Source organism: Corvus brachyrhynchos, unplaced genomic scaffold (assembly GCF_000691975.1).
Source record: "Corvus brachyrhynchos isolate BGI_N302 unplaced genomic scaffold, ASM69197v1 scaffold14, whole genome shotgun sequence".
Taxonomy (NCBI): domain Eukaryota; kingdom Metazoa; phylum Chordata; class Aves; order Passeriformes; family Corvidae; genus Corvus; species Corvus brachyrhynchos.
Window position 1 is genome coordinate 15693514 of NW_008239110.1, and position 23260 is coordinate 15716773.

A 23260-nucleotide genomic window follows, 5' to 3' on the forward strand; every position below is an offset into this window, starting at 1 on the left:
CAATGTGGCTTTTGAATTCCACAATCCTAAGAGCTACTCATCTCATCTGTCACAAAATTAATCTAGACTTCTAATCTTCTCAACATCCTTTACAGACAACAGAGGAAGATTTTTCCACAGTCAAAATCATTTAGTGCCAGACAGATGTCTAACAGGCAGGATGCATCAGGCATGTTGTTTCCACAAAATGTGGTGACCAGACAGTCAGCTCTAGGTAACAGACCCAGCACTTTGACTGCCAAAGTTAGTTGAATGCCATTTTCTCATAGGGAAAGTTAAGAATGTTACAAAGCACGTAACTTGTAATCCACTTTCCAGTGTGGCAGAAGAAAAAATAGGGCAATTTGAGTATTAAGAAACCAGACCCGGTGAACATTTTCAAACCTTATTTATTTATCTTGCTGTTTATAAGTAGAAATTAACAGTGGTGACAAAAAAAAATAAGTGGTTTAGATCTGAAACAGGTGGAGCTCTGCAGTATAGATGGAGGCACTAAAAAAATCTGAGAAGCAGTGTTTCGCTAAACATTTCTCTGCTGTTTCTAGTGTTGAATGGATAATTCCATGTATCTGAAGGAAGACACTTAGGACATACTCCATTGCCTCAGGGAGTGAAACGTTTCCCTCTTCAAGTGTCCAAGGTTAGGAACACTTCTATTCTTCCACTGCGCACTCTTTTTGTGCTCTCTCTGGGTCAGGTTTTCAGTCCCCTCACTTCCATGAGACACATGGAGTCTTATGACATACTCCCTGAAACACCAGGGTGAAAAATAATACTATTTCCTTTTGAGATTTTCCTTATCCAAATACATTGGTCTTCCAGACAAGAATGACTCCTTAACAAGGACAGTAAGTGAGAGGCTATCAAAGTAGGAAAAAAATATAAACCAATCTTTAAATAAAAATTTAGTTCACTCTTACTTTACAGAATATTTAAAAGCACCATAGCATTTTACTGTCATTTCTAAAAATGACCAAGAAGAGACTGGAATGATTTCAGCTGTTAATATAGAGGAAACTTTGTGAAGAAATGGATGCAAGCTAAGCAAAAGCAAAGTAATATTTTGTACACCACAACTATAATAATCAGAATCTGGCATTGGTTTATTAAAATTTTGCTTTCTTGGAAGCAAAGCTTACATGTTCATAGACATCAAATTAACATTGCTTAATTTTACAATTTGCTAAACAAATACTTTTTTACCCTGAAGGGCATATGCAGACCCATCTATTTGTGTCACAGTTCTGTTGATCTGTGCTTCAATATTTTTTAAACAATTAGTTCCTGTACAATTTTAATGGATCTTAAAAATTTCTTCCAATATTGTGCAAGTCACAGGCAGGGCCATTTTGAAGTGTGCACTTCCTTACATAGTTTTTTGATCAGTACTTAACTAATGCAACTGTGAAAAACTATACACTTTCAGGAAAATGTTTAGATTTTGGTCCTGTACTTAAAGACCTTCTATAATCAAGTTGTTTACATGAATTTGAATCACAAGCATGTACACAACAAAACCACTATACCAATGTTTCTTGGTCTATGCATAAAAAGTATGTCTTCTACTTACACTAAAACATACAAAAAATAAACTACAAAAATTGTTTACACTTGATTTCAGCAAAAAAAGCTTTCTTCAAGAAAAATGGTTCTTCTTTTTTTCAGCCATCAAAAAAGGAATGCAAGTAAACAATAAATACATGTGCTTTCTCCATATAGACATATTTACACTTGAGTCTTTGGCTTATATTTAAGTTTCTTTATAAAGATCTTTATGTGATCCAGCCATCATTGCACATTAAAACAAAATAAGCCAGTTTTTCTTTTACTATACATAATATATATATATGCAACACTTGAAACGTATAAAGAATGAACCTTACTATCAATCTGCACCGTTATTGTACTTTAACAATGTATCAAAAGAAAAAAATTAATACCATATAGGAAATATTGATACATGCAACAGATGGTCGCTCTACTGCATTTGAGAGACGGCTGCATATACACACACGAGAAGGTCTAATTTGCGCAAATCTCTTCTGACTCTGGGTTTCATTAAATAGTATTTATGTGGCACTAAATGTTGATACTGTATACAAGCATAGAAACAGATTGAGTTCTTTTATTAAGATACACAACTTCATAAGAAAAATACTTTGCATTTAAAATTTAAAATCCCTCCCACCCCCTTCTTCCCCTAAAATCTTTCTTCACAGGATCAAGAACTGTTGTCAAAACAGCTTACTGAGATTCATATATTTGGTGAACTTCGCCACATCCCTTCCGACTAAGAGGATTCCAGGTACTCCAGCGCAACATCGTAGCAGAAACGATATTGCTCCTTTAAGGGGAGAAGGTACAGAAACAGAAGGTACATTAAAATCTAAAATCTTAGCAGCAATATCTGTAACTAAGAACATCCTTTGCTAACTAGTAAGCCAGACAGGATTGGATTTTCTACTTTTCCCCCCTATTACACAAGTATATTACCAGCCCTGATTTAAAAACTCACCCTAACCAGTGAAGTGAAAAAGGACCCTGACCATGGAAAGCAATGATGTGCTTCTCTGATCTTTTCAGCTTCTGAACTCTTTTATCAAATGTGAAAAGCTCTCCTCTCAGTCAGAACATTCTTGCAGTGAAAGCATCTCGACTCTGTTTGTCAAACTTCTATTTGAGTTAGCAGATATTGGGCAGTAACTGGTACCTGCTGCTTGGGCAGCCAGAGAACGGATGGGGAATACTGAGCCATGACATGGAACTGCTTGGGGTCCAGAGCCCATTGGTACAGTCCTGTTGATGTAGCATCCAAAATATCAGATGCACATTTAAAAGAGAAGTTAAAGCATAAAACCTCACTGTGGTTATTATTTCTCCTCAACAATGCTGCTGTTGAGCTGATACTGTGAGATGGGGAAGAGGAAGGAGAGAGGAGAGGGGAAGAAGAAATAAAGCCAAGGAAATTAATTTGATGTCTATTGTCCTTATGATTTAAAAAAACAAATCTACCTTTGTGATTTATTTTTGTTTGCAAAGGAAGATAGTGTGATGCATTAACAGGAAATTGCGGGGATATCGTAAAGGCTCTATTACACTGCTCACTGCTGTTATCTGATCCTGTTGCTGTATGTAGGGCACATGACAGTGCTGTATAGTGGTTTCCCTGCTTTGTTTTCTAACTAACGACTCAACAACTTCTGCTGTTCAACTGTTCTGAATAAAAATCCACACTACACAAATACATAACTAAAAAAATGTAGCAACTTCAGTGTAAAGCTGCACTGGAATTCAGGACTATTTTGAAATGCAATATAAGTTTGCAGGGCACTTATCAGAAACAAACACAATCTACCTTGGCCTCCCTTTACAGAGACACAAATAATTTTCCATGTGATCTGACCTGTTTTCTTGACAGCAGTGTACTGAAATCCAGGCAGCAATTCAATGTGTTGTGTCTCAGATGTCTGTGGCACAGGAGAATGCAAAGCATTTGCAGCAAAAGCAGCAATACCTAGCCCAGTGTCACTGCTGCTACAGGGTGTTCTATTTGTTAACATGTTAGCCATCTTAGTTTGTGTGGTGGCAAGGGATAGAAGTGATGCACAATGATTAAGAGAATCATGCCACAGAAGCTATTTGATATTAAGCAAACACTGGCACCTGGAAAAAGGGGAATATGAGAAGAGGCAGCTACAGCCATTTTGCACAATATGCAAGTTCACAGGGTCAGAAGCAATTTCCACTATGCGTAAACTACAAAATGTTTTTAATTTCAATTGGCATCCCTGATTTTTATGCTGTAGGCAGCCATCTGGCTGAAAAGTGACACTGGCAGCTGGCAGTGTGAGACTCAAATGGCAGGAACTCTCAAACACTACATAACCTGCTTTCATTCACCTACAAAAAGGAAAAACAACCATGTGGGAGAATTTTTTTAAGGACCTTCCAGTCCTTAATATTTGGGTTTTGTGACTGAAGCAAATGTTTGAATAGACAGGCACTCATACTGCATGCATAAAGATTAACCAGAAAATTCAAGGTTGAGTACTGGCAATGTACATACAGATATTTAGTCTTGCAGTTTTGCTAATTCAGGCTCATATTGTTTATATTAGTTTATCGTTTATTATAGAACTGTCAGACTCAATGATCTTAAGGATCTTTTCCAACCTAAATGATTTTATATATTCACTTGCAACATACTAGATCCAAGTGTTCAATTTTAAAGTTCTGAGGTATCATTTTGAGTACTACAAATCTGAGTAAAAAAGATTATCATTATTCAGTGCAACTTTCAAAGCAGCAGTTGTTACTAAGGAGCAATATATTCACATATCCAGCTACAAATCTGTACTTCACAACTTGCTCCTACCAAGGAGAAATACCTTGCTCTGTACAATTTCAAGACGACCTGTGTGAGCACAGCCTGCTGCAACTTCCTTTCAAACGGACCGAGTTATTTTGGGAAATTAAAGTGCATTCTGTTAACTCAGAATGCTTTCTGTGAAAAGCATGCAACCACTACAAGAAAAGTAATGTAAAATGCTAAGCCTGTCCTCTCATGATGCTGACTTGCGTTTACACTCAATATCTGTCCTTTCTTCTTGTGGCCCAAGGTAGGTTTGCACTGGTTTTTGGGCACGGGACTGAAAACGCAGCTCACACAATGAGACAGCCTCTGTCTCCCTGGCTGTTTGCAGTAACCCTGCGGGGCTTACCGGAGTTTCTACCATGTTGGGCTTACTGTTCCGCAAGGTCTTCACAGCATGGAAAACGTCCACCACATTCTGCCTTTTCACCATCTCAACCACAATGCCAATGGCACAGAACATCCCGCTCCGGCCACCGCCGTTTCTGTGGAAAGGAAAGGAGAGAGTTAAATGTCACTGTGGCCTAAGAGAGCATCCAAAACACACTTCTGTTCTTTCACTCTGTAAGCACAAGTGATTCCTGAGTCCCAGAGGGACACCAGACTTTAGCAATTTCTTTGCAGCTCCAGTGGGTTTGGTATAAGACATTTGCTTTTTCTGACCTTCCTCTCAATTACTGCTTTTGAATTCTGCCCTTAAAGCCCATCATGCTGCCCAACCATGCTAGAAGTCTAAATTACATATGCATCAGAAATTAAAAAAAAAAAATACCCAAGTTCAATGGCAAGTAGAACATTAGAAATAATAAAAACAAGTTCAATGCCAAGTACATTTTGCACTTAGTTCTGGAAAGACACTCACTGAAATTCACCTATGATATGAGGATTATTCAACCAGATATGTTAAGGCATCACTGATTTAATAACTTGTTGACCTTTGGGGACACTTCTGAACTATTTTAATCTTAATTTCAAAGAAATTAATGTAGGTATTTCTTCTTATTAAGTTTGAGGTGGTGCAGGGAGACACGGGTCACTAGTTAATTCTGAACTTTTAAACAGAAGACTTTTTTGCAGAGTAAGGAGATACACATATTTCAGTTCCTAGGTTTTAAATGTTTTATTTAAATAAGGTAGGAGACAGATTGATTATTCTCTGCTTAGGAAGAAAAAGATGCTGTCTTTTCAAAACTCCCAAACCAGCTCCCATTTCAGTATCAGGTAAGCAGCCAGTGGTCATTTACCAACAATAGTTTTAGTATCATGTAGTGTAATAGAGCTTTTTTTTCTGATTTCATCTATCCATAGTTTAAATCTATCAAAATACTGTAGGCCTTCCTTTTGGGGAAAAATGTAGCACACTATCCAAAAGAGACACAAGAAACCCCTATTTGGCACTCAGTATAAAAGACTTCCTTACTGAAACCAGGCAGAAGAAACAGATCTGTACAACTCTTGCACCTGAAAAACATGCTATTATGTACAGAAGATGACAATATACACAGTATCATTATAGTACCACCCCCAAAATATTCATTCCTTGACCTGACACAGAAAAATCCAAAAGTTGACAAAAAACCAACCTAGAGTGGTAGGCAGTGGTACTTCTTTCTTTTTATATATTAGAAAAGTAGCAGGCACATGTGCAAAAGAAGGTATCCATAAGAATACTGCTCAAATTTAAACTAAGAATTAATTTTTAAGAATTTATTTGAAGAGCAGCAATTGACTTTCTCCAAGTTACTCACAGGCAATGGATGATGGTCCGGCCCTCCCCTTCTTCACATTCCTCTTGCCATTTTTCAACTTGAAGAATTAACTTCAAGAAGGATCTCTTGGAAGCTGGTACATCTCTGTGAGAAGCCCATCCCAAATACTGGAATTGCTGGACCATCAGATAGCCTTCTTGTGGCTGAGGGAAATCCAAGAGCTTTAGGTCAAAATGGCACCTTTACATCTTGGTTTAGAAAAACAAAATATAAAACTAACATGAAACCTAGGTGTTTATATTATGTACAGATTCTAACATAGTATACATTGCATGGTAGGGCTTCCAGTAATTTCTACCACTTCAGCTAAAGGAAGATGACAGAAGAGGTAAAAAAGGGAACTATACTGAAGACAACACTACAGTTTATCAATCACAAATATAACCTATCCTGAATTTTAAATCAACAAATTCCCTAGATTCCATAGATTCTATGTGCCAAGGTTGCTTAACACCAATAATCAATTTACAATATCACTATTAAATCCTTAGACCCTCAGAAATAAAGAGAGAAACCTTTGGCTCCTATGCATGAACTAACCCCATTATAAATGAACAACAAGTAATATTGGTGCACAAACATGACTACTGTCCTTGAAATCTTCCCTTTGTGCCAGACTGTCATGACAGCCTTGCTGCCAGTCTCTGAGCCTCGCATGTGGTAGATGTGACACAGGGAGATCTTTGAACAGAATTAGACTGTCACAAGAAAGGCCTCAATAAGAGGAAGAATAAATAGTCTATCTAGTTTCTTGAAGCTGAAGATGACGAGTAGGAATGTGGATTTTAGAAAAGGAAGAACAGAGCAGAGAGATTTTTAAAAGCAAGATTTATGAGCAAAAGGGCATGGGAGACAGAAGCAAGTAGAGGAGAAGAAAAGCAAAGCATCATAAAAAAAAGAAGAAATGGAAAAAAAAAAAAAAAAGAGGAAGTTCAAAATACAAGAAAAAAGCACTATGGTGTAATATTTGCCAGTGTGCCCACACTTTAGTTTCCTGTAGTTTTCAAGAAGAGCTGAAAATGCTTTTTGCAATTCTGAATATAAGCAAAATAAAAATTTGAGCAACATACTGGCCACATGAAAACTGATATTTGCCCTCAGAAAAATGAAAATGTGACAAAATAAAACAAAAATAAAATAAAATAAAATAAAATACAAGAAAAATCTTAGTGTACACAGTAATCAATTTTCCCCACAGTTGTCTTTCAAGATAAATGAGAGTTAAACATATACTCAAGATACACTAGCAGCTGGTGATAAGTTCAGTACTGGATGGAAGAGAAAAAACAGTTGTGGTAAGTAAAATAAGGATTGCTGGTTAATTGTATATAGAACAGTGTCACAAGCATTTGTGGCAGGCAACTTAAATAAGCAATTCATAGAGGTGAGCTAAAGAGGAAACACTGTGTGGAGAGTAGGGTTTGAGAAGGTGCTGCAAGAGTGTGAAACACTATGGGACAGCAAAAAGACAAGATGGTGCAAGGTATCAAAGAGCTGACAAGAATGCAAGACTGGCACTGCTACTGAAGTTGAGAAAAAGATAAATGTAGGTCGAGGCACAGTGGTGGCAGAACCCTTTAGAGGCAGAGGAACTTTCAGAGTTTTTTCACACCCTGCTTTGCAGGGTGCCGCAATCTGCCTTTCATGTTGTGGTTTTCACATTTTAGGCTGAGAAGGTGCTGGTTGTACAATCAGCCTCAGTGTTCCTGTTCCTGATTCACCACAGAAAACCTCTTACCAAAGCTATGAACTAAATATCTGTCAGTACATGTTAATTACAGGGATATTTCTTTTACTGTACACCAAACAAACAGAGTACAGAATGCTTCTCACTCATCAGTGAGAATGCCTCAGAACAATGTCCCTTCACCTTAAAGCTCTGTCTGCTTAGTGTAGAAAAGTACTGTAGGAAAGGACTGTAGATGTAGGAAAGTACTAGAAATTAGTATTAGATATTGATGCTTGGCTGACTCCTTCCTGGGTAATGTCTTATGAACATTAGTATTTTACTATAATTCAAAATTAAAAAGCACAAAAGCCTAGAGAGCATTAAAAGTGACACATTTTTCTGTCACATATTGTTAGAATAACACTTACTCTTGTTAAATTGCATATCCTGAAAATTCGGTTTATGACGTCACAGTCCATTGAACACGACATGCATTCCACTTGGATGGGGCCGTACCGCAGTATCCCTTCCTCAGGCCAGTATTGTGGGCAGCCCTGTGCCAGAGCAAAACAGGCATCATTAAATGGTAACTTACTACTTGAGTATTGCCTTATTCCACTGCAGACATCTCACCTAACCTTTACTAAGTGTTGGTTAGTTGCTGTAAAGCAGAGAATAATTGTAGTCACTGCACTGCTCTACATTTTCATCATGTAGTAAATCCAGAGGGATTAAAGCATGCGATGGTACATGGAAAACTTGAGCTCCAAACTAACCTGTGCTAAGTCGACTTCATTTAGCATCACAAGAGAAGTACAGCCATAGTCATACACTAATCTCCAGAAATCTTTCACAGTGTTTGGTAAAGGGTGTTGTGTGACAATAAAAGCTGCTGGCTGCCTGTAGCTCTGTAAAGGCAAACAATTTTATTAGTAATGGGAAGTAAGTACTTAATTTCTACTGAAACACTGCAACAGAAAAAAACATAAAAATAGAACAAAGCTGTGACATCAATTACTTCATATTTCACCGAAGATGTCGAAGTTAAAAATATATTATCATCTCCAATAAGAACAAAGAGGTTACTCTGCTCAGAGGTTACTCTGCCTTGTGGTTGGTTACAGAACAAGCCCTGTATTTACACTCAGATATGCTCCGGGCACTGAAGATGTTCTACGTGGCCTTGTTGAGCTGAGGATCAGGCAACTCTGCTCTAGGCACTGTGTCCAGGAGCCAAGTAGGAAACCTTCACCCCATGATGCAGAGAGGGGTGCAGAGGTCTCAGAAGATCACCCTATCCACAGCAGGTTGTACATGAACTCTGTGACCAAACCAGGGACTAAACTCAATCCCAAACTCTATTTCACAGTGCACAGCCACAGGGACACCCACAGAACTGACTTTCAGGATCACTGGGCCCATTTCCAGCAGAAAGCATAAGTTAAACAGCAAAATACTACTTCCTGCCATAACTGCAGGTTCCATTTTCTATATGCTGTGTTACACACAGCTGCCAACAGGGATTTCCAGCCTTGCACAGTGACTGAGATGCAACTAACAGCTGAGGGGCAGATGTATTACAAGCAGCAAGCAGAAGAGGATAGAACAGAAGTTTTTTGCAGGCAATTTGTAACCATCCATGGAAGACTAAATTAACCTCGGCGAAAGACCTGGTAGGGTAGATAAACCACTTTTGCTATGGAAGCTTAGTTATTTGAAAATTGATCTAAGGGATCTTCATGTGCAATATATTGACATACCTTCCAACAACTTGTTGTTAATGTCTTTAGCATCAGTACTTGTTTGACAAGAGATTAAGGAGGTTGCTGACACTTTTAATCTAGATTTTTGTTACCTTTTCTAATGCAGGAAGGATGTTGAGGTACTGGCAATCCATGTCCTACTTCCTAGATCTGCCCATGGACAGCACAGGGCCAACCAATTTTGATTCTTCCCCTGTACTTTTAAGAAATAAAACATGTCCTAGCTGGTGTTTTCCTACCTCACTTCCCCATAATTTCTAATGTTTCTCAAGATAAGAGAAAGATAAGGGGTAAGTTTCTCTTTCTGCTTTGTTATTGAAAGTCCCTTTTTCTTGTCCAGGAGTTCATCTTCTCTGAATAAATCAGTCTTAAAAGAAACAACCAGAAGGCAAAATGCAAGAAAAAAAAAAGCTTGCATTACTCAAAATTTTAACTCTTTACTTATAATCTTGTTATATGCCTTCACTGCAATATAATATTACCTTTTCTTTTCTGCTGCTTTTTTTCCTTTTATTACTACCACTTCTGCCTTTTCTAACTTTCTGATTACTGATCCATTAATACATTGCTTGGTTCATGCCCCTACCTGCCACATGCTGTTGCACACTCAGAGTCCTCCTGCCCCCCACAGCCTGTGCTGTCTTCCTCTGACACCAAACCACACTCCTCTATGAAGGTCTGTTGGTTGGTTCATAGCACATCCATTTTATCCAGGTGCTTAATGCAATTTTAACTGCAATTCTAAACAATTTTTGCTACCAGAATTCTGTTCACTGCTCTAATTCATCTGTTCAGCTTCTGTGACACCCTAATACATTGGTCTTACACATGCTACTCCTCTATTTTTTTGACACAATAAGGTAGTCATGAGATTAGGGACTGCATTTTGCTATCAGTTTGTTTTCTGCACTAGCTCAGGCAGAACTCAAGGATGACTATACTAATCAGTGTTGATGATTTCTGCTGCTATTTGCCATTTTATCTCAGCATCTCTCCTTGACATGGCAGTTTCTGACAGCACTTCATTTTTGAGGAAGGGGAGATGCTCCTGGAAATCAGGCCACTTATTTACTGTAGAAGTGCCTTTAGGGGACTAACTTTAGAAATGCTAATGGAGGCACAGGCAGGTACCTGGCAGCATGTGAACTGCTTTATCGATCAGGCACGTATAAGCACGTTCAACTCCATTTTTCCCATTAATTCACCTTTTCCCCTGACAGTACTTCTGTCACTCAGACTTCAACTTTAAAGAGCTGCAACTCAAAATATGAACAACAAAACCCCCAGCCCTATACTCTATACCCAAACATGCCAAGAAAACAATTTTTCTCTTCCTCTGTTGCTCATGCCTCAATATAGAAAGATTTTTTTATGAAATAGTGATAGTAACCTCATGCTCAGAGAGATAACATTAACTTCCTAACAAACAGCAGATTTTTGAGATCCTGCTGAGATTTGAGATTTGGAGGTCTGGAGACTAGAGCTTTATATAATGCTGTTAAAAAGGTGAGATTTCCAGTGGGTCCCACAAGGATGCCAAAGACTAAAGATAACAAACCTCCTGAACAAAAAATACAAGCTGGTGGGGTTTCTTACCCTTTCCCCCTCACCCTTCTTCATTAGGACTGTTTTACTGGGCACTGCAGTAACAAAGAATTACCCTTTCTTAAACCAGCAAGTGCTCTCTCTCACATTACAGAGCTTTCCATGGCACGCTATGCAGACAAAGAAGGTAGTCTCTTACGTCCATAAGAGCAGCATTGATGTAGTTGCTGCTCTCCCCATCAATAGTAATTAAGAAAGGCAGACATCTGTCAGGTGGCAGCATATCCATGAAGCGGTTCTTGTCGTGGTTCCTTGGCAAGCAGGCGATGCTGCAGTCCTCCGCCTGCAGGCGAGGGGTCACAGAATTCAGGGTCTAAGGGGAAGAGGACGTTTGGTTTAGCACGCTGGGCTCACACTTGGACTCGAGATTCCCCAAGTTTTACTGTAAGATATTGCAATATGAGAAAACATGAGGCATTAGCAAGAAGACATTAGCAAATACAAGCTCCTATCTGTTTGTTGGACATGATGGGGCTTTGCAAGGGGGTTAAGCTGCAGGTATTAAAGGCACTCTGTGTACCACTGAACACATTCCGCCTGACACCATCCCTTCTGAAAGGAATAAAACAAAGAGCGTCCTTTGGAGCCCTAAAAAGCTATGCCTTCGCTGTGCAAATGCAAGACAAAACTCTCTCTGCCTCTTACTCACTGGTTTTTATTTCAGACAGATATTTACTGCAATTTTATTAAAAGGAGGATATTCTGTATTTAAAACAACTTTGCAAAGCACATAAACATGGGTGCTTTATTTTGTAGACAAAAAAGTTAGGGACCAAGTGCTATAAAAGTGATATGAAAAACCTTCTCCTTAAAAGAATTTAAATCTATCTAGAGGCAAAAAATTGTTGTCACATCAAGAGTTAGTAGGAACTGTGAATACCTGAAACTCATCTTTGAGATGTGAAGAGTTTGTCTGAGAGTCTATTCTAATCATATCAAAATAAGCAGCTTTGAATTCGCAGACAGGAATAGCAGTTTCTCCACACAGGCAAGCTTCTAGAATGGCATCGTGAATAAAGATGTACTGCTCCTATCAAAGTAGGAAAAGAAACAAAAAATTTAGCCATTTAAAACCAACAGATCTTTCTTTCTTTTAGGATAAACAGGCCTACTGCACACTCTTAAACTCATTCAAAGTACTGTCCATCAATACACTAAATAATGCTTTAATACAGTCTTGTTCTTATAGGGGTGTAGTGCACACAGATGTTTTCTTCAGGAGCAATTTAAATTCAGTAAAACAACAGAACAGGGATAGTAACAGGAGATTTTCAGTTTTCTTGCAGTGCTTGTGGGTTTCTGCACATATGCCAAAGACTTGTTGGCTTTACCAATTTTTTTTTAAATAGCTTTCAACCTTCTGATGTTAGCAGAAAGTGTAAATTGCCTCAAGCACTAGTAATGATTAGCCAGTATTTGGCATGCTGCATTCTCCTTATGCATGTGCAAGCTAGTGCATCAGTTGCCTCATAGTTGGCTCTAGGCCAGTAATAAATTCCAGTGTTCTTCCAGCGGAAGAACCATTTCTTCCCATTTTTTCTCAACTTGCCTTGACATAGACTGAGTCCTAGATAACTGCATTACTATTTCAGTTCGGCCTCCTGTCAATTTTTACACAAAATGCCCATTATATTTACTCACCCCAAGAATAATAGATGTAAACCATGTCTAGAACTGTGCCAGCCTCACGTAGCTATTATGAATACCAATGAGGTTCTTAAGAGCACAAACTTTAACCTGTGCCTGTAAAACCAGCACATGTCTGGGGACCACGGTCATCTTCTGGCTCTACAGCCTGTGTGCCTTACCCACACAACTATGGAGCTATTGGCATCTCTGTGGACTATATAACCATCACAAGAACTTGCTGCAATGACAGCTTTATTTTGCTGTATGTGAACCTCTGAGAGAAGGTGAGGGGTAAGAGGCAAAAGGGAGAGAAAGGAACAATTCACATGCAAGTGCAGATTAAACTGGGATGGTTAAAGCAGTCACACCGAAACAATGCACCCCATGCACTTCCCAAAGATTAATGGCCCTGTGGCAGGCGTAGTTGACCAGGAACATCTATCGTTCAACTGCCACGTGTTGCAGCATGGAATAAAAACTGCACCAAATTACACTGATATGTTTGGCTGCCAACTGCAGAGATTTCCATGTGGTCACAGGTAGATGTCCCTACGGAGGGCAGCAGAGAGAAGTGGTGAACCACCTCAGGTAATATGCCAATATAAACCAATAACCTGTGTTTCTTTGGAAGCTCAGTGGTACTCTGGTGGCAGAATGAGAGCTGTTAGAACTTAATTCCTAAGGAGTTTTATTGTAAAGCTGCTGAAGGCATGTTGAAAGACCAAAAGAGTAAAAAATGGAAAAAGCTTGGCAGCAAGGTTAATAAAACAAACAAAAACAGAGTTGAAAAGAGTGTAAAATGGACATAAAGTGTGGCGCACTATTTACCCACTTCTTTTCTTATTTCACATGGTTTCCCCCCCTTCCCCTGCCCCTAGCCCTGGCCACTCCCTTGGGCCCTCCCTATTGGTTCCTGTACCCCAACCCCGCCCATGTACCGCCCCTGCAATCTGAGAAAGCCCTCCCGGCTCTCGAACCACATGTCTTTCTGCCTCTGGGAACCCGCTGGTCAACACGTAACAATAAAAGTTCCTCTGAGGCCGCCACGAGAGACCCTTCTGCCTCCTTTACTGTCACCGTATTGCAGGGCCGACAGCTGGCCAGAGCAGGAGCATGGGGCCGTCTGGAAGGACTACGGGAGAGCAGAACTGCCTCTCTGTCCTAAGCAGCCTCTCAGCGCTTTCTGAGAAGGCTACGGCTTGAACCAAACCAAGCAACGCAACAATAAAGTTCACCAGTCAATTTATAGATAAAGTGATTGGAGATTGTCTAAGTCAAGTGGCAGCCTGCTGAAATTCCACCTTCGGGATCCTGGGATTGCTGATACCAGAGCTGGGGAGAGACATCCCAGACAGGCCTAATAGAAGGTCTTCCCTGAAAAGATCCTCCTTTCTTTCCTTTTGTTACCAAGTTAGGCGGGCACTTGTTTCTGTGAAGACTGCAAGAGTTGGCAGGTTTGTTGCACCATCCTGGTTCTGGGAGCTTTTACACTGAGCAATGGTCCCCAGTGGAGATACACCCTTGAGAAGGTCACTGCATGCTCTTTTCAGACTCACAGTGAAATTCTGATCTAGAACATTTCAAAAAGCATCAGGTGCTTCGAAGGCAAACTGCTGTACCTCAGTTTGTACCATGTTGATGCGCCGGGACCGTAAAGCTTTGACACAGTTGTAGATATCCACCACACCTTCTCTTTCTGCCATATCTAACATGATATCGATCACGATATAACAACCTGTCCGTCCAGCACCAGCACTAAAAAGAATCAGTAAATACTGTTAGGAATGGACCCAGAAAAACATCTACAAACTTTATAACCATTATCGAGAGCATTTTTATAAAGCCATTCAGTTTTTCATCACAGCCACTATCTAATTTTTATCTTCTCTCCTTCTCATCACAACGTCCTTAAAATCTTTTGATGTGTTCAAAACAACACTTTTCCTTCACATTTGATTCACTAAGTAACAGCAAAAAAAAGAAGTTTCCTCCTTTTATCACCCAGATCAATACTTACATTAAAAAAGAAGTTAGTTTAACTGAAATCTGAAGAATGCTTAAACTTATGCACTTCAGAATATTATAGATCTTGTTTTTCTTTAATAAGAGTAAGAACGATTTTTAAGTGATCTATTATAATAAGAAACTCAAATGTATGTTCTAGCAGCCAAGTTCCAAGCTAGTTCAGACAGCACATTTAACAATATCCAGAAGATTCACTCATGATTTATTTTGGCTTTACATAAAGCTATGGAGAGTTTTTGCACAGTGAATTATTAAAATCTGTAACGGCTGAGTAACTTTATCTACAAAATGTAATTAAACGTTTGACTAAAATGTTTTAGTAAATCAAACATTTGTAGAAAGCAAATTCTACTTGTCAAAGGACTGTGTCCCAACAACATAACCTTGCAAAAGCTGCACAGGAGAAACATTCTGTATTTGTTGCCACTAACCTCATTCCATCTTTCTTCATCTATTTGCTTACTTTGCTTTGAATTAATAATCTGTTTGGACATTATATACAACACCAAGCTATCAAAGCAGATGTATCTACACTCATTCATGAACGCTGTCACAAAATTGTTGAAGGCTACCTAAAATGATGGCCTGGAGTATCATGATTTAGCTGGTGCAGCTGTTGCAGGAAAAGGAAAATCTCAGACTATTCTATTTAGGAAAAGTGTACTAGAATCTCGTTATTTTCAAACATTGCTGTAGACCTCCAAATCCTACTGCAGTGTGAATTAGGCAATTCAAAAAGGGAACAAAACCAGAGCACTTCAAAATGATGGATGCTTCACAAAGATTACTGCAAATAATCATATAAACAGTTGTGAAAAATACCAATCTACTCCTTCTGTACACACCTGCAATGGACAACAATAGGCCCTGCACTAGGAGGGTTAGATAATTTGACTCTCCGTATAAAGGAAAGCAGGCCTGTGGCATTGTAAGGAACTCCATGATCTGGCCAGCCAGTGAAATGAAACTGTTTAACTTCACGGATTTCATTGTAGCCCCTCTGTAAAAGGCAAAAAAAGGTTATGAAATTCCAAGTATTTCACAGACTAGATATTATCTGACTCAAATAATGATCACACATACTGATAGAATCTACATGCAGTTTTCATCATTTCACCAATTATTTAAAGCAAAGATCCATAGGAATCTTAGAGATGTCACTGGGTTACTTTAATTTTGAAGTTTGTAATTTTTACTTTAGACATTAAGTATGCTAGTTTTACTGCACTGAAGATTTTTTTTTTTAAATAGACTTTGATGCATTTCACACTGATTTTCAGAAGTTCTGCTAACTAGGACAAGGGCCCGCTACATTTAAAGGCAAGTATAATAATTTAGCATAGGACCACAACTCTATCACATAGAGTATTCACAGAATTTGTCCTTTGATTGAGATTGACTCAGTGGCGGTCAGGACACTGTGTGTAGGGATGAACTGCAGGCATGACTCATAATGTGGTACTTGAGTTTAACTCAGAAGTGTGGCTGTGGAGAAAAGGTGACTGTCAGAGAGGGGATGGCAGCAGTTGACATTTCTGGGGAAATTCAAAGTCCCACAGTGAGATGCATGCTTGTGTAGTGCTGACGCAATGCATAACTGCCATGGTAAGGTAAGGCTGCCTACACTGTGGCCCTGCTAACAAGCTGGAGAGATTTGGTATTCCACAGAAACATCAGCATAGCCTCTTTCATCCTCCTTGCTACCAGGAAACAGTATTTTGCTAAGCCCTTTCAAAATGCACTCACCCTTCCCAGAGTGAAGGTCCTGACAACATATTCCGCGAGGGGCTCCATCTCTACACAAGTCACTTTGAAGTCGCCATAAACTTCAGTGTCGTCAGGCCAGTACTTGTAACACTTGACCTAAATAAAAAATGGGTATGATTTCACACCAAGGGAAAAGAAAAGCTTGAGGATACAGTACTGCATGTATTGCATTACACCGCATTTATTTCCAAAATGACCATGGATTCATGTGGTTTGTCATGGCTAGTGGCTGTTATGTCAAGTTAAGCACTAGCTACAAGGAGTTTCCACTGCTTTACACAGCTGTACTTAGGTGCCAAATTCACTTCCAAAGGAGCATTTGTATTTTCTTTAGTGCTGAGCTATGGAATATATTTCCACTTATGCTAAACTGTGATGCATTTTGTACTCATAATCAAACTGTTGCAAGTAATCCCAGCTACTTTATAGACCTCCCTGAGGTATGTGTTGCTCCTAAACTGTAAATAATTTGCTGATTTCTAGCCACTGATATAGAAGCACATTTCTTCCACTACTCTTCTCATTTGAGTGACAATATACAAATCTATTCTGCTGACATATGAATTTGGATTCAGACAATTTTCCACTACTCATGAAAGCAAGACAGCATCAGTTTTCAGAAGTTGCTTTTAGACAATACCGTAACTGCAACATTTCCTGGACTCCTCCCCCTTGGCCCCTCAGGGTGCAGGGTTGTCCTTCACAAGACCCTTCTACATTCTGTCAATAGTATGTCTTTTCAGCAGGTTTTTCTTTAAGCTTGCAGCATTAAAAGAAAAACAAGCCCAAAAACTTACTCTTCCAACTTCCACTAAATTTGTGACCATCACAACACAAGCTGACTGCTCCTGCCATATCATTCTCCAAAAGTCATACACAGTCTCATGAACTGGACCTGCAAGAAAAAATTCCAGGTAATATTCTGCAAAGAAATAACAGTCAAAGTGAATGCTAAAAATAAAATCCAGTGCTTTTCAGAGCTGATGCATGTGAGCACACTTGCTCAGAGAATAGAGCTTTGTGAAACCACATCATACCATTGTGCCGGTTTCCAGATTGTATCGTTACTTCTATCCAATGCTGAATATTCTCACTTCAACTGAATTCACTTGAAAGAAATTAATGGCAGGTGTTTCATGTAGCAAAATGGCAGAAGTTGCTTGACAACTACAAGGCACAGCAATGTGTGACTGCATCTATAGTTACACTTCCAGTTTTGTTTTACATTTGTTAAAATAGTGTTGAGAGTGAGTTTCTTCAGATGTTCACCAAGGAAATGCCCATGCCAGAGTGAAGTATCAGGCAGGAGGGCTGCTGGTACAGATATTGTGCACTTGCTATCTGGTTCCTGGCAAAGCATGGAAGCACAAGTAGGCACTGAGCCAGAAACTTCCCACTGAAGTGTATTTAAACTAACTTAACTGCTTTTCTGTGAGGCAAATGAGAAGCACATGTTTAAGCTTTGCCTCCTGCTCTGCTGCAGAGACATGTTCAGGTGAGTGAGAGGCATTTACCCTGTTACAATAATCTCCGAAACAGCTCCTTTACCACCATCCACCAGTACTATAAATATTACTGTATATAACAGATATAGAATCACAGAATTATCTGGAAAAGACTAGTCCAACTGTAAACACTGCCAAGCACACCACTAAATCTAAGAGCCACATTTGAAGACTCAAACATATTCCTTCATATGTTAGATCAAAGGCTGCACACAAAAGCAGCAATAAATTTTTTTCTGCTTTACTCACTGTTATGTGCAATGATTTGCATACTAAAACATAAATAAAATACAAATGTAGACTTAATGCCATATAGAAACTTATTTAGGCAGCACTTACGCAAAAATGAAAAACAAATGTGGACAAAACTTTGAGCATCCTGCTTTAAAATAAGTCTTTACTTCAACTTTCCTGTGTGCACCTACAATCAACTGAGAGACAAATAACAGGATATTTCCAGACAGCTATCTGCTTATGCTCACAGATCAAATAATGGCATACCTAAATCTAATTATTTTCATTTTAAATCATAGCCTCTGATATTTCAGTGCAATCTTAGACTAATCTATTTGATTTTCCTCATTGTGAGGAGTTTTATCAGAAATACAAACCAAAAAATTTCCATAGAAATTCAGGTTTTTTTCTCTAGCACCTCTTTTTATTAGTAGGGTGTTACATGATAAAGATTTCCCTCACTCCTTTGTACAAAGAATCTTTGTCCTCTGGCCTTACTTTACCCAGATTTTCTGAGACAGTTTAATTTATCATTACTGTCTTCACTGCATCCTGGACTAAGTTGTAGACAGTAAAATAAAACATTGCAATATGGAAAGAAAAATGCCTCAAGACAGGATGAAACTGTTCTCTTCTCTGTCCATGTCTCTTTTCTCTATTCATCTTCATAATTGGAAATCATGGTAGTAGGTTCTGACTTTATCAGCTGAATTTATCACTGACAGATTTGCTCAATAGCTAATTAACATGATAAATTAGTGCAATTTTTGAATTTATTCACGTTCCACCCGAACATACTACGTTAATTTACCATAACACAAGATGACAACTCACAATACTGGGTATGCTTTATTTTCATCTACTTCTATTTTACCAAAACAGTGTAGAACACTACAGAGAACAATTGTTCAATTTGATTAAAGCTGGCAGATTCTTACCTTGGGTTGCAATGTAGTGACTTGGTCTCTGATATCCCTAAAACAGCAATATAAGTTGGTTTGAGTACCATATTACTAACAGAGAGTGGAAAATAAAAGCATAAGGATACTACAGAATCCTTAGCTCTAGACAACATTTTCAGAACAAACCAATATTTAAGAGCAGCATGAAGCTCAAAACCTAAAAAACCAGTTAATATTGAAAAGGTTTGAATGACAACAGATAAAATGAAAATAAGAACATCTGACTTGAACAGACATTGCAGTGTACCAAGAAGGAGTACTCTAGATTGGTCCCTTGCATCTAAAAATGGGTCCTCTATTGACATTATTTCCCTAGCTGGATACACTGGGGCTTTTATTTAAAATTTAATAAAAATTCTCTGCCACCCTATTATCTCACAGTTGATCTGTGTTCCCAGCTTAGCCAATATGAAAAAATACACACCTTTTGTCTTCTTCTAAACAGAGAATCACTATAAAGCACAAAGAGATATGTGCCCCAGTCCTAACTAATGGGGACAGAGACACTGGTGTGTGCACAGAGTCAAGGTCCTACTGCAGTGAAATGCTCTTGACTGCACAAAGTGTGCATCAGTTATAGTGGGCATGATACACACAAGTATATACACATTCTTGCACACACACACACACATATATATATATGTAAATAGATAGCCCTACACAACTAAGCCTTTCCAGATAGCTGGATCTATGCCAGTGCTTGCAGCACTATACAGCACTAATTGTTCACATAAAAACTACAAGACAAAGAGCTACTGCTCTTGAGGAAATAATTCAGAGTATATTTTGACTAGTCCCAGCAATTCAGCTACAAAGAGGAAGGAAAGTTTCATGTTGCTCGTGAGAAGACAATGCTGAATTTCACAATGTGCAAATGTTAATAACTCCAATTATTCTCTAGGTTAAGTTTTATTAGGCCACTTGCTGGAAGTATTGCATTACAGTGGAATACAAGCCCTTGGATTCTTGGTATTCACAAGTTGCTAATAAAGTGAAGGATTTCCGTGTACCCAAGGAAATTATATTCTTTTCTACAGACTGCTTCATTATCCTGTCTAGAAGCTTCCTCTGGGGCTTCTGGAAACACTTTTGAGAATCTTACTCTTGGCTTTACAAGAGACCAAAATTGCATCCAATGACAAAAGAATTTCTCCTGAAGTCCTTAATATCAAGCTACAGCTTCAAATTATGGAAGTGGAACATGTGCAACATGCATTTACACTCAGTAATGCTTTCGAGAAGAAAAGTGTCACTTAAAAATTGTAAAGTGCCAGTTTTAACTTGTAGCTTTCCTGTCTGCTTCTGGTGAGGTTCAATTCACTCCTAAATAAGAAAAACAACATCCTCAAGGAACTGAAATTATTAAAAATCTGAGAGAGTTTTCTTGTTTAAGGCCCCAGGCAAAGTATCATGGCCCTATTACTTCACAGAAATTGCCATGTTAAAATATCCAAATAAAAAGACAGAAATATATCTGAAGCTAAATATTTGTATCCTGGAAATTCAAAAGGGTCTTAAATAACTTATCAACTAAAAGTGGTCAGGAAAAACTACTAAAGTACGATTATAAAGGAAAGCGATCAAAGCCATGTATTTTAAAAACAGTTGTCATAGCAATTCCACTACCTTTCAAATTGCTTTGGAATTAATTTGAATACAACAACTAGTTTATTCCTAAGGTGTTAATTAGAGAAAAGTCATATTTTGTTAACAAAAACACCTGGCAAAATTTGGATTTGTTTTTAAAAATTGTAATATAATTTGTATTCTGATTATGGAATTTCAAATTTTAGAGATTTTTTGCAGAAGTAAGGAAGTTTCCCTGTTGAAATATATATATATATGTGTTTGTGTATATACTTTGTAATACCTAAATTAGCACCTTAAAACAAATGTCAGCTAAATATTGCTTGTCTAAAAAAAATTGTTAAAAACAAACTAACAAAAAAACCCAAACCCAACCTACAAATGTCATCATCCCTCCTTTTTCTGCCAAACATATATTACGACTACTACACAGGTATATTTTCAAACAACTACGGTGCAGCATACTATCTAGCTTCTCACATGTACATGGGAAGGGGAAAAGAAAAACTAGTGGCCAAAATCCACTAAAAATTGGGAACAGCAAATTCTCTTTAACAGATAGGCTCACCTGAGTTACCTAACATCCAGTAATATTCAGAGCTAATCTAAAAGGCTAAATTATCTTTTTAAAACAGGTACAAAAAATATTCACACAAAAAATAAATTTTTTAAAAGAACAGATGAGATAAATTAGATGAGGCATGCATAGTTATCAACTGATAAAAATAGAAGAGGAAAGTAATTAATAACAATATCTATATTAAATATTTACAATAGGATGCTGTTATTCACATATAGTGGTACTTACATCCCTGTACAGCCAAATCTACAGCCCAAACCAAAGTCAGATGTGAAAGAAAGCACAACAATGTCAGTGAGTACTAGGACGTAGAACAAGGAAAGTGTACATTTGTTCTTAATAAAAGAAAGCTTTCAATAATTTTGTAGCATAACATGCAATAATTTCACATAGAGAAGATGGCAAATTGAGAGGGAGAAAGCTGTGCATTCCACTCACATCTATGTAGTTGGCATTAATGTAATCTGAAGATGGATCATCTTCAACAGGTTGCAAAATCACCCTGGAGTGGTCATCTGTAAAAACCAAGTGGTTACGGAGCCTTTTTGAAGTGTGATTTTTAAGTAAGATATTAATGGTAAGTCATCTAGAAAACCAAAATCAGCTGTCATAAGTGCCTCAAAATTTACAATCCTTAAATATGAAGTGTTTACACAGAATTACAAAGAACCATTTTGTCTGAGGTCTGCAATTACTTCAAAAAACATTCACTACATTTCATTAAGTGTAGCTGAAAGGTATTGGCACTGTTACATGTGGTTAAAAAGACACAAAGAAACCAGGTTACTTGCTCAAAGTCCCTTTCAACATCAGCTCCACTGCTGGTAATCTAGAAAACCAAAAATGCTGATTACTCTTTCCTCACTTCCAACCCAAGCCTGCTCAAGTTCATATTGAGACATTAATGAAATCAAGACAAAGGAGTTAGCAATGCACTTGGGATTCGATGAAGAGGTAACTCTTCAGGGACTTGTCCGGCACCGTGATTCCTGCATGTTCAATTGCAAGGGTCAAACAATACAAGTTGCGAATAAACAGAATCAGCGTCCAAATGAGTGCCAGTTTGTTGCCCGTATATGCTTACCACAGCTTGCACAACAGAGATGCAAATGCGAAATTCAGCCTGAGTTATAAAAGGAAGAAAGTTGAACTGTGAAGAAGAACAACAACAACAACAACAAAAAAAGCTGAAAAAGGCACTGTCCTGCTTCTCCACTGCAGGTATTAAGCAGCTGTGCCACCGGAGACTTGCAAAGGAAGAGAGAGCATGGCCCGAGTAACACACGAGTAGAGCTATCGCTCAAACCAAGGACACCGATACTCACATGCTATAATGTTTCCATAGCGGTTCTTTGTTCTGTTTTGATCCTTCTTAGCGACATCCCAAGAAGCTGACTGCCCCTCAAAGAAACTCTATAAATAAAAATGTTCCGAAAGAAAACATTCTGACCATTAATTTATCTCCAAAAATAACAGCTTAAAAGAACTGCCCCACCATAAAGTAAGTTCAGCTTTGCTCGCCTGCCCTGGTCACCCAGGCAGTACCATGGTACAGAAATATCTAGAGAAGAAGGGAGCCTCTCTCCCTCTGACTGCTACCGGTAAATAGGCAACTCACTGAGGAACTCCAGAGGGATTTCAAATCCTGTAATTGCCGGAAGGCTAAACTTGCTTCTACATTCTTGCTATGGAGGAATGACAGTAAACTGAGAAAGCACAGAGAGACTGATCACTCTTCTTACAAGACAGTGTAATACACAGCCTGTTTACTACAGCATTACATTGCTTTCCAC

General features: G+C 38.4%; 1 protein-coding gene across 19 annotated transcripts in view; it reads right to left on the minus strand.

Annotated features, from left to right (window-relative positions):
* Positions 1-369: 369 nt before the first annotated feature.
* Positions 370-23260, minus strand: part of PTPRK (protein tyrosine phosphatase, receptor type K) — a 388760-nt gene continuing 365869 nt past the window's right edge. For 12 of the 19 annotated variants that reach the window (XM_017739552.1, XM_017739547.1, XM_017739545.1 and 9 more), the window contains 15 exons: positions 22793-22880; positions 21906-21982; positions 21696-21713; positions 19277-19313; positions 17397-17494; positions 16579-16695; positions 15678-15832; positions 14427-14562; positions 12059-12208; positions 11318-11491; positions 8587-8718; positions 8239-8364; positions 6121-6284; positions 4722-4857; positions 370-2344 (listed from right to left, as the gene is read on the minus strand). In XM_017739552.1, the coding sequence (XP_017595041.1) occupies positions 2291-2344; positions 4722-4857; positions 6121-6284; positions 8239-8364; positions 8587-8718; positions 11318-11491; positions 12059-12208; positions 14427-14562; positions 15678-15832; positions 16579-16695; positions 17397-17494; positions 19277-19313; positions 21696-21713; positions 21906-21982; positions 22793-22880 (1662 nt within the window). In that variant the 3' untranslated portion in view covers positions 370-2290. The remainder of the gene's footprint in view (positions 2345-4721; positions 4858-6120; positions 6285-8238; positions 8365-8586; positions 8719-11317; positions 11492-12058; positions 12209-14426; positions 14563-15677; positions 15833-16578; positions 16696-17396; positions 17495-19276; positions 19314-21695; positions 21714-21905; positions 21983-22792; positions 22881-23260) is intronic. The other 7 variants (XM_017739562.1, XM_017739558.1, XM_017739564.1 and 4 more) reach the window with 1 other exon arrangement.